The sequence below is a fragment of the Alligator sinensis genome, unplaced genomic scaffold, assembly GCF_000455745.1.
Source record: "Alligator sinensis unplaced genomic scaffold, ASM45574v1 scaffold32_2, whole genome shotgun sequence".
NCBI classification, from domain to species: domain Eukaryota; kingdom Metazoa; phylum Chordata; order Crocodylia; family Alligatoridae; genus Alligator; species Alligator sinensis.
In genome coordinates this window covers 778,431-789,994 of record NW_005842670.1, presented here as the reverse complement: position 1 = coordinate 789,994, position 11,564 = coordinate 778,431, and the positions used below count along the sequence as shown (strand labels likewise).

The window sequence follows — 11,564 nt, the reverse complement described above, 5'->3', positions numbered from 1 at the left end:
GCATCTCCCTTGGCGGCATCAGCGGGTCCCATGGAGGCAGAGGCATCTCCCTTGGTGGCATCAGTGGGACCGGTGGAGGCAGAGGCATCTCCAGAGACGTGTCCTTCTCTTTTGGCAGCAGTGGAGGCAGCGGCAGGACCCCTGGAGGAGGCAGGAGTGGCAGCAGCAGCTCCTCTGGCGCTGGGGGCACTGGCGGCATCAGCGGGTCGCATGGAGGCGGAGGGTGGGGCAGAGGCATCTTCATCCCTGTTGGCAGTAGTGGAGGCAGCAGCAGCTCCCCTGGCGGCAGAGGCAGGAGCAACAGCAGTGGTCCCCATGGAGGTGGAGGGAGAGGCAGCATCAGCGGTTCCCATGGAGGTGGAGGCATCTGCCTTGGCGGTATCAACAGTTCCCTTGGAAGTGGAGATAGAGGCAGGGGCAGACGCATCTGCAGAGGCATCTCCTTCTGTGTTGGTAGCAGAGGAGGCAGGAGTGGCAGCAGCAGCTCCCCTGGCGTCGGAGGCAGGAGCAATAGCAGTGGTTCCCATGGAGGTAGAGGCAAAGGTGGCTTCTCTGCCAGCGGCAGTGGAGGCAGCAGCGAGCCGCAGTGGGCTGGGTGCAGAGGGTGGCCCAGGCAGCACTGTACAGCCAGCACACAGCCGTGGGAAGCTGTCCCTACAGAGGTGAGCACCCAGAGCTGTTACAGCAGCTGCTCCCTTCCCCCCTGCACTCCCCCAATCCACCATGGGTGTTGTTGGGCTGTCCATGTCCCGCTGGACTGGTCGGGGATGAGGATGTGAGATCTGCACCCACGGGTGCAGTGGTTGCCCAATCCAGCCTGGTCCCAGTGGGTACCTCCTACATCTCCTGCAGTTTGTTTTTTTCAGCCCTTTGCCTGCAACGGCACAAGGCGGATTCGTGCCTGATCCAGCCTCCGATCTATGCCATGCCTCCTGTCCTGGGCACAGGGCTGCATGTCCACAGGGGCAGATGAATGTGTTCTCATTCTGCGACCATGCCCCAGGCACAGACAGGTCCTGTGCGCTCCAGCTGCCCTTCGCCTCTAGTACTGCCAAAAGGTGTGAGTTGCTGCACAGAGTCAGTGCAGGGCAGGCCTCTTTACCAGGGTGCTCACAAGCTGTGGGTCATTCTGCAGCCTGCAAACAGGTCCATTTTCTTTCTAATAGTGTTAAAACTCTAGCAGTGATTCTCAGCCAGGGGCCCGTAGCACCCAGAGTGCCTTGAGATCTTTTGAAGAGTTCTGTGAGAGGCCACGTAGTGCTAAGTATGCAAACATGGTTCATAAGATAAACTCAAGAGACTTCACAGAGGACCTTGTGGTATCCAAAACATTGATCTGTTGCAGTCTTCCAGAGTTCTTTGCAACGGGAGAGTTGCTTATCTTCTCTAGTCAGAAACATGGGTGAAGACTGCAAGTTGGCATTTTCCAAGGGGTTCCTTGAGTCTCAAAAAGGTTGAATACCCCTGCTTTATAGCAGGGGTGTCAAACTCATCTGTCCCCATGTGCGGCGCAGCACAGCCAGGGGTGTGTAGTGTGTACCCCAGACTGACTAAGTGCAGCACTGCGTGTTGTGCCTGTCCCAACCAGGCTGAACCATTTGTGGCACATGCTTTGGGACCTGCTGTACATGGCACCTGCTCCAGCTAGTCTGAGACCTATGTTGCATGTGACAGAGGCAAGTGCTGCATGTAAGCAGATCCCAGATTAGCTAGAGGAGGCACTGCCATGTGCAATGCAGTCCCAGAGCTATCAGGGTAGGTGCAATGTGTGTGGCATGTTAAGAGTGGGCACCGTATGTGGCAGTCTGGCCAGGGCAGCCACTATGTATAGCGCTTCTAGAATCCACACTACATGCTCCCAGCCAGACTGTGCTGCACATGACGCCCATTCCAGCCGCTCCAGGACGGCCCTTTGTGGGTATACTCAGACCTGGGGACAGGATGGCAGGCTTCATGGGCCATAGGATTAACACCCCTGCTTTATAGTATAATGTGTATAATCCATATGTGGATTAATTTTCTTGCCTGGAAAAATATTGCGAAGCATGGTCTGCCTAACAGGATCCAATTGAAAACCCGGATTTGGAGGGAAATAGCAAGATATTTCGATTGTTTCTGCTGTGCTGTGCTGTGTTAAAAAATGACCCATTTTTGTTCCATGATATTATTGTTTTTATTGAAGTAGTTATTGATTTTTTTTAAGTATTATTATTATTATTATTATTGAAATATTTCAATAAGCATTCCAGTTAAAATATCAAAAAACCTTTTCAAGAACTGAAAGGAACTGGAACATTCGTTTTGCATTAAATAGTTTAGCTTAAAAACAGCATACCACTTTTCAATCAAAAACCTTTCCAGTAAAAAAAAAAAATTGAATGCAGCACCTTCCATAATTTTAGTAACATTTTTTTTACAATTGATATTTTTTTCATAATGTGTTTCTTTTACTTGCATACTGCTACTGACTTATGCATTCTGTTGAGGATTTGGTACTCAGATAGGCCTGACTTTTCATCATATCTAGCTGTTAGAGCCCAGTGGAAAAAGCCAAATATGTGTTTACCATATCAGCATTTGTTTTAGGGCCATAACATTTTTATGTGATTGCCGGTGGGAGGAAGGGCGGTCTATATCAGTGGGGGCCAACCGTTTTGGTAGACATGCCACAAACCAGCCCTGTATGGTTCCTGAATGCCACTCAAGTCCCCTTCCACTTCCTGATCTGCTGCTCTGTTTTCTGCTCCCTGCCATATTTGCCACTGTGCTACCTGCCTGCTCCCTGATCTGCCTCATGCCACCCTTCTGTGCCACTTGTGGCAAGCCTGCTGTAGTTTGTCCAGCCCTGCTCTGTGAGATCAAGAATGAAAGAGATGCCACTCCTTAGTTACTCTTTTAGTGGAAGATTTTCAAATGTTCTCCTTGACTTTCAGTGGAGCTGGAGGCTCAGCTACCTTCTGTTTTATAAAATCTTTTTAAAGTCACAGCTTACACCAGGAAAATGTTTTGAAACCTCTGCCTTAGCTACAGCATATTTCTTTTCCTGCTTTCAAGCCTCAAATGACTTCTTAAAATTTTGAACTGCAGACTTTTGAATGTAAAGAACCTGTTTTTTGAGCAAAAGCATTTCTGTCCTTTATCAGAGGCAGTGACCTAAAACCATAAAAAGAGAATTCCCTTCCTTGTTTCAGATGCGAAAGCTGTGGGGGAGAGGAAGCAAAGTACAGGTGTCCCCGTTGCTTGAAGTACTCTTGCAGGTACGTGATCAATGTTATATCGTTTTTGGTCATCTTTTGTCCTGAAGATGGGAAGTTTTCACTTTTTTTTTTCTTTTTTAAATCCCTTCAGTTTGCCCTGTGTAAAGAAACACAAAGTTGCACTGAATTGTAATGGAGTAAGGGAGAAGACGGCATTTGTCTCCATAAATGAATTTAGTGATTTGAACCTTTTAAGTGGTAAGAATCTTTCTCAAACTATAAATATCACCACCTTTTTAGGTTAGCATTACATGTTTTTTTCCTGTTCCTTGTATATTCAGATTATCGTTTCCTGGAAGATGTAGGACGGCTGGCTGACAGTGCTGCTCGAGATGTGTCTTTGCATAGACGTACAGCTAACAAAAGTGTAAGTCTTAAGTTTGCAGCTTGGTCAGTCTAAAGTATAGGTGGACCTGGATTAGAAACTTGGATTCCACCACTAATATATCCCTTGACCACCAAATGGAGTCATTCCAAATCCGAACTTCGTAGCCGGTCCTTTTCTGTGATGGACTGAAGGTACAAATGCACTTGAATTTTAGGCTTGGAATTCTGTCTCTGCTGCCCTAAGTTAAGGGAAAACTCCACCATTGTATAAGAGAAGTGATCATTCTCCAAAATCTAATTGCTAAAAAGTAATTACTAAAACTATATGTTGTAAAAATAATTGATGTTTATTTTTGCTTTTCTATGATATATAAAAAAAAATTCTTGAAAGTTTTTCTTCAACATTTTTATACAAAATTTTCTCATGTAAATAATGGTTTTAATTGCCAAACAGTTGTTATGCAACTATCCATGAAAGGAAGGGTGATGTTTAGGGAGCACAACAAATTAGATATAAAACTCCAAGGGAGCAAAAAGGAGCTGTAGAAAGAGGAATGCAAAGACAGCCCCTGCTTTATATTACTGTTGTTTTCAAGGATATGGCTACATGAACCTACCTAAGATAAACTAGAGGGTAAACTTCTAGTGCATCAGTTTATCTGGGATAACTGCCTGGGCTTTTTGATTTTATTCTGAAGAATTTACAAATTAGTTTATTCTGCTTTCACTGAGTAGAAGTGTATATGCAGACAATTACCATGGAAGTAGCTGCTGTGCTCAAAGTTTGTCATAGCTTACATAAAGTAACTTGTTTGTCCACACCTGGAATTATAATAACAGAAAAGAAAAAAAAAATAAAGCCAAAATAACACTAAAAGAGACCAAATCAGTATTGTGTTCTAGCCCTTTGCAGGTCACCTTTAAATGTCATTTTGAAACATCTTAGTTGAGAAGAGGCCATGTTGATAGCTAGCTGCAAAATACAATTGAAAAAAAAGTTGGCTTTCTGTTAAGGGCAGACAATTTATAGAGTCATAGGTGAGCACTTTCCAGTATATCACAATGGTGGCAGGAGGTTAAATGCATCCAAGGTGTTGAGATGGTGGGATGCTAGGGGTTATAAGTAGGGAACTACTGAAATCATGATTGTGCGATTTTTTTTTTTTTTTGCGGAAACCATAATTGTGGGCAGGCTCCACACTTTTGGCAAGCTCAGTGGAAAAAAATAGCACCCCCTCCCCCCTCAAGGCTTCTCAGCTTGCCGGTAAATTTCAGGTGGGGGAGATGGAATATAAAAGCTTATACCCGAGCTTTTGGGTATAAATATCCTTCGTCAGGCTGAGGAAGTGATGCTTGCTTGCTAAGAAGAATTTTTCCAAGTATTTCAGTTAGTCTAATAAAAGATATCAGATTTACCCAAAGAACCTTATCTGCCTGATTTTTGAGATTTCTTTTGTTTTGCCTATAAATACAAATTTGCATATATGGTTGATCCTATATTCCAAAGTGTCTGCAAAAGATTTTCATTCCAGGGCAATTCTTTTTGGTTCAGTGTTAGATTTGCTAGACAGAAATAATCAGTATTTTCATCTTTCACCTATTTTGCTTTTATTTTCTGGTAGATAAATGTATTGAAAAGACGAGCTCGGAAGTACAACATCCACTTGAAAACGTTACCTATTGGATTTTCAAAAAGGAGAGAAAATACAACCTTCTTCAATATTAGGTGAGTTTCTAATTAGTTTGAAGCATGGGAACGTTGATAAGAAAATCTTCCAATAACTGTTACACAAGCACTCCCTTCTCTAGTTTATTTGGCAGATCAAAGATTTTTCAAGGTCACATGCCACTTCTTCTGATTGACTTGTGTAAGATAGTAAATAGTGCATTGAAATATAAGTGTAGAGAGATCCTTGGGAAACATACTGACATGGTAGCAGCTGGTATCTCTTACAGCCCAGTAGTACTCAGTGCAGTTGCTTGTTCAGGTTCTTCAGTGATGATTTGTTCCCCAGACTTCAGCTGGTCCAAGTGTTCACTGAATGGCTTAATCAGAAAAAGAAGCACTTAAGTTATTAGCATGGCATCACACTATGATTGGTAATGCTAGTCAATGAAGCATTTTCTTTGTATTTGGGTTTTTTTTTCATAAGTAAGTTAAGTATAGGCTTTTACATGTGGACATAGATGTGGTAAAGGAATACAGCTTTTAATAAAAGTGGCTTTGCTTTGGTGTTTCCTTGCAGAGAATTCTTGGGTTTAACTTAATCTGGCAGCTTTGACAGCCATTGCTTTATAATAAAAGTTATCAGCATTTAACAGTAAGGAAATAATATACTGGTAAGCTCCATGTCTGTAATAAGGACTACTAATTTGCTTTCTGTTCAAAGGTACTCCAGGGTGAAAGAAATGCTTAAAGAGAAAAGGTGCCAATTGCTAAAAATCCCTCCCATTCAGGAAGGGCAAGACAGTGAATATAAATCTGGGTTATTACCAAAAGAAACACTTTCAAACATGTAATACTGTAAACACAAAACTACATGGGCTTGATAACGAGTGCTTTGGTGTGCACTATACATGCATATCCAGAGTTAATTTATGTCAGTGTTAATTCAGGGGGAAAATACCAGTAATGCTTTTAGCTTCTGTTAATAGCCATGTGGGGCAGTTATTTCCCTAGTGGTCCCTTCTTTCTTACCTGTCCTCCCTTCCCTACCTAGCTTTATTAGTTAAAAGTTAGGGAGGGGTGCTTATCATTGGTTTTGATCACAGTCTTGTTTTCAGAATGGTTTTCCTGTGCACCTAATCTCTTATTTATGGGTAATGAATAATTATCACATAGTCAAATTTTAGTGGCTAACCACTAGGTGTCTCTCTTGTAATAAATTAATGAGCAGGTTTGTAAAACAAATTAACAATCTAACTTCTTCTGTGCTAAAGCAGTTTGTTTCCTATTGGTGCAGAAACTTTCTTAGCAGAACCTAATGCTGTATCAGAAATTTTAGTTTTCTGCATTGTCTAACTTAAGTGACTGCCATGAAAACACACAGGAGAGGTTAAGGGGGAAAAGAAATCTCTCAAGTCATCATTAAGATTTCTTTTTGCTTTTTTACATGTGAGGAAACATCTCTGATTTCCTCGGGACAGACCACAGAGTAATCCCCAAATTCTGCTGACCTTGAGCCATCTGACTAGCACCACGAATGAAAGAGACCTGGAGATAATAATAGACCACAGTATGAATATGAGCTGGCAGTGAGATGCTGTAGCAAGTAGGGCAAATAATATTCTGGCATGCATCAATCTTACCACTATACTAGGGGAATACATCGAGGGCTTGGTAAGCAACTGTTCACTAGGGCACCCAATAGGAAAACTAGGAACAATGCCCACAAACTCCTGGAAGATGGATTCAGGCTCAACATTAGGAAAAAATTCTTCACAGTCAGGGTGTCCAGATTGTGGAATAAGCTCCCTCCAGAGGTGGTGCAATCATCTACCCTGGAAATCTTCAAGAGGAGACTGGATGTTCACTTTGCTAGGGTCACCTGACCCCCAGTTATCTTTCCTGCTTGGTGCGGGGGCTGGACCCGATGATCTTCTAAGGTCTCTTCCAGCCTTACAATCTATGAATCTGTGCAGAGGCTTTTTGCCTCCACCTTGCCTGTTGGCACATGATTTTCCTCTACCAACAGTAGAGGAACTTCATGGAGAGATGTGGAAGAAGTTCTGTTTCACTGAATTTCTGCTTCTGGGAATCCCCAAACTACTGATGAAATTACTTCCTTGAGGAATCTGCTGAGGGTTTTGTGAGCCCAGCATGTCTTCCCTGGAAGACTCACTGGAGATGTGGATGCAGGGGCTGATCTAGAGGGAGGGTAGGGATATGTCTGCACCCCGCTTTCAAACTGGGCTATGCTGTAGGAGCCCTTAGGTGAGCGTGCATCTGAAATGTGGGGGGGTGACAGAGTGGCCAGAACCCCAATACACGTGTGGAATAGGAAGGGTTCTTGTATCTGTGGGTAAGAATAGAGGGCATACAAGCTGCACAAATGAGGTCTCCCTTTTTGCTCAGCAGTGCAGAATACAGCCAGGCACAAACTAATGAGCTGCTCTTAAGTAGTGTGGCTTTCCACCTTTTTACCTTACAAAGATACTTTAACTTGCCTCTGCTAATACATGGCTTAAAGCAGATTGAATGTATTGCCAAATTGAATTGAATGTTCACTTTGGCTAATGTTTGTGAACTGAAAGGAATTTTAAATTATAGTGGGATTAGTATATGACTCGTAGGTAAATAGTTAAGCATTGAACTATTTTAGGTATTGTCAGGATAAAATGGAACAAGGCAATGGCCTGCTTTGTTCTGCACCATGACATCTTTTGCTTGGAAATGTTAGTCCTTCACTGCAGGTTTCTAATCTCTCCAGGGAAAGCATTGCCATCTGTTCTTTAATACCTAATAGAAAGTAGTCCCCTTTTTCCTGCAAATAACTTTGTAGATAGTGGGAATAACATGGATATGAAAGGTGGTTGTTTAAAAACAAAAAGTTTTAAGGTGCCATTTAGCTTCCACTGGGGGAAAGAAATGCATCCCAGGTGCCTGTTCCATCCATAATGGAGCAAGTGTTGCTACTTATCAAGGCTGAGCAGGCTGCCTTTTCTTGCAGGTTGTTATTCTCCTTTTATTAAATTAGAGTAATAGCTCAGTTCTGGGTGAGGGTGAGAACTACTTTTTGTTTAAAGGTTATCCTTTCATTGCTCTATAATCCACATGCTTTTTGAAAATTCTTTGCCTTGAAACTTAGTGAGCCTTAGGGAAGGAGAGAACAGAGTAGGTTGACTGATCTAAAAACTGGGGTAATTTGCACAAAATATCAAATGACGCTAAGATGATTGTCCTTCTACCAGAAAAATTCCAATAGTGTATGATGTTTGACAGATTCCACCACCCGGCAGAAGGGATGAGTGTGCCTACACAAACCTACAGTGCTAGCAAAAGCCTTCTCTCACTCAGAGAAGGGGCTCTGCCACTGCAAGGGCACTCTGCTTTGCTGGCAGAGTCTAAATTCTTCTGATAAAATTATGTAGTGTTGGCCAGGCATGAAGTCGCTTTAAGTTCAGTGTTTGACTGGAGAATCCATGTACTTAATACATTGTATCCCTCCATAGGATGCCATGCAAGGTTTTCAATCCAAATCTGGAGTCCTATGAACAAGAGATTCTGAAGGTTACATCCCCCTGGAGAAGGGGATTTTTTTCATGGTTGACAGATCTGTTTTTGTGCACGCCTGGGGAACCAAACTGCTGTGGACTTCATATAGTTTAGTTATTCAACTTTTATGCCAACTGTTGCAGAGTCATAACTTTGGTAGCTGGTGGTAAGCTAAAGTAGGTGATCTTTAGGGCTTTAGAAATGACATCAAAGGAATCTTCTCTGCTTCCTAGGTGCCATGATGCTGTCTTCTTTCCCCATTCTTCCCCAAAAAGAAGGCCTAAGTCAGTTGATATTTGGCTTTGATAATTAACTATTTGAGAATAAATGTTCTGTGGACTTTGAAATGGCAGCGATGCATGGCTAGATTCAGTGGAAATCACATGTGATCCTGGAAATTATGGCTGGAGATCCTGTTGTTATCCATGTTTAAGAAGTCAAGTTATGCTTTGCTTTATTTTCACTCATACTGTCCAACACCCCTTACATTATGCTGGTAGCAGCATGCTTCAGATTTCCCAGGAGTACATACTCAACCACTTTTAAAATAATGAAAAAGTACTATATTTAAATAATGCTAAGATGTACACTGTGCTCAAAAATGCAAAGATATTTTGAGCTAAATGTATGCTTTCAGGGCTGATGAACCTAAATCTGTGTGTGCAGCTTTGCTTTTTTGCTTACTATCTGGGCCGTATCACAATGTGATTTTTTTTTTTTTCCCTCTGCTCACAAGAATGGAAGAAAGGTAGTTGAATTACTGGAATGTTGCTCTCAGATGATCTGAGAGCAGGACTAGTGCATTGTAACTTAGTAGCTCATAAAAATGAAGGGGCATCTTATCAATGCGAGGTAAAGTTACACCCAACTGAAGCACTTGTTATACTGGTTTACTAAAGATCTTTTAGGAACCTGGATGCTTTAACTCTCATAGCAGCTGATGAATGACTTTCCTCTTTTCTGATTCTGTGAAATAATTTTTGTTTCTTTTTTGTTTCAGGGGGGAGGGAGAAGGGTTAAAATTTGGGTTACTTAACCTTTGTTTCTGCAGAACGCGTCAATCCTAACCTGCATTGCAGTATATATGGTTAGTAAGGTGTCCTGCTGTCCTGAAGCCATGGAAAACCATTTGCCTTACAAAGGAAATGCACTTAGTGCAGTTGGAGACTAGTTCAGCTTTCAATCGATATAACACAACTTTATTGTTTAAACATTGAATCTCAGCTGGAAATTAGTTACGCTTCAACAAAGCAGGGGTCCCTTCTGTTGTCTAATATCATTAGAACTGTAGCTGTAATACTAGCGTAAAACAGGGTTTCTTCATATTAACTTTTAAACTATTGCTCATTTGTTTTAATGAGAGTTCTGAGTTTTACAAGAGAATCCAGTCACTTACTTGGACTGGACATTTGCCTAAATCAGGTTAGGGCACTCTGATCAAAAGAAGTAGACACTTAACCCCCTACTCAAATTAAGCTGCACAGTTGTGAGCAAGGTAGGTCATGACAGTGATGCATCAGTTTTCAAAGATAACTGGTATTTTGTCAAACTTCTCTATTCCCTCTTTCCTGCTTTATAAGTGCAGAAAAACGTTTGCACAGCAGATGCTATTGTATTTGTGAGCATGCAGATACCACATACCGTAAAAAAAACCCAAAAACTTCTTCTAGTGTCTGTTTTCCAAATAGGATACATTCCTTAGTGAGTCATTATCTGTCACAGAGTGATGCTGTAAGTGGAATTTATTAGAACCAGAATTGCCCTTCATGTGTTACAATACCTTGAAAAATTTGGGACTTTCAGTCTGTTTCCTTTTATATAGAGAGAGACTTTGTTCTCTGTATTTGAGGTCACTAGAAATGTATTCTACTATGCATTGTTTTTTCATGATTAAAGTTAGGAGTTTCCTGTTGGCAAGCAGATTTGAATGGCATTTGCTGGCAAGTTTTTTCATAAGATTATGAATGAAACAATCTTATTGTTGCGGTACGTTTTATTTTGCATTAATCAAGGCTAACTTTTGCAACTGGGTTAATATAACAGTTGAGAGAACAGTCAAATGCTTTGAAAATTACTTAATAGAAACATTAATTTTGTCATTTCAAATGGAAGAACATCAAGTAAACTATCAAAATTCCCTGTTGGTCAAGCACTTCTAATGATGTTGATTTTTTTTTCACTTCTTCCTTCTCTCCATAATTTTCATAGATTTCATAGACTTTCATAGATTTCATAGACATCAGGGCTGGAAGGGACCTCGGAAGATCATCGAGTCCAGCCCCCCGCCCAAAGGGCAGGAAGTCAGCTGGGGTCATAGGATCCCCCAGATGCTGGTGGTCACCCCTGATAAACTTGTAGGTAGCCATCAGATCACCCCTGAGCCTGCGCTTTTCCAGGCTAAAGAGCCCCAGGGCTCTCAGCCTGTCATCGTAGGGTCTGTTTCCCTGACCTCTGATCATGCGCGTGGCTCTTCTCTGGACTCTCTCAAGTTTCTCCACATCCTTTTTGAATTGTGGAGCCCAAAACTGGACACAGTACTCCAGCTGCGGCCTCACTAAGGCCGAGTACAGGGGGAGAATGACGTCCCGGGATTTGCTTGAGAAGCATCTATGGATGCAAGCCAGCGTTTTGGTCGCTTTACTAGCTGCCGCATCGCATTGCAGGCTCATGTTCATCTTGTGGTCAATGATGACCCCCAAGTCTCTTTCTTCCATAGTGCTAGCCAACATAGCACTGCCAAGCCTATAAGGATGCTGCGGGTTTTT

General features: G+C 42.2%; 1 protein-coding gene across 1 annotated transcript in view; it reads left to right on the top strand.

Moving 5' to 3' along the window:
* The first annotated feature begins 6 nt into the window (after positions 1 to 6).
* The window catches only part of ZNHIT6 (zinc finger HIT-type containing 6), a 56,772-nt gene continuing 45,214 nt past the window's right edge, over positions 7 to 11,564 (top strand). The window contains exons 1-5 of the mRNA XM_006033856.2: positions 7 to 662; positions 3,192 to 3,257; positions 3,349 to 3,455; positions 3,539 to 3,624; positions 5,207 to 5,310. Of these exons, the coding sequence (XP_006033918.1) occupies positions 31 to 662; positions 3,192 to 3,257; positions 3,349 to 3,455; positions 3,539 to 3,624; positions 5,207 to 5,310 (995 nt within the window). The 5' untranslated portion in view covers positions 7 to 30. The remainder of the gene's footprint in view (positions 663 to 3,191; positions 3,258 to 3,348; positions 3,456 to 3,538; positions 3,625 to 5,206; positions 5,311 to 11,564) is intronic.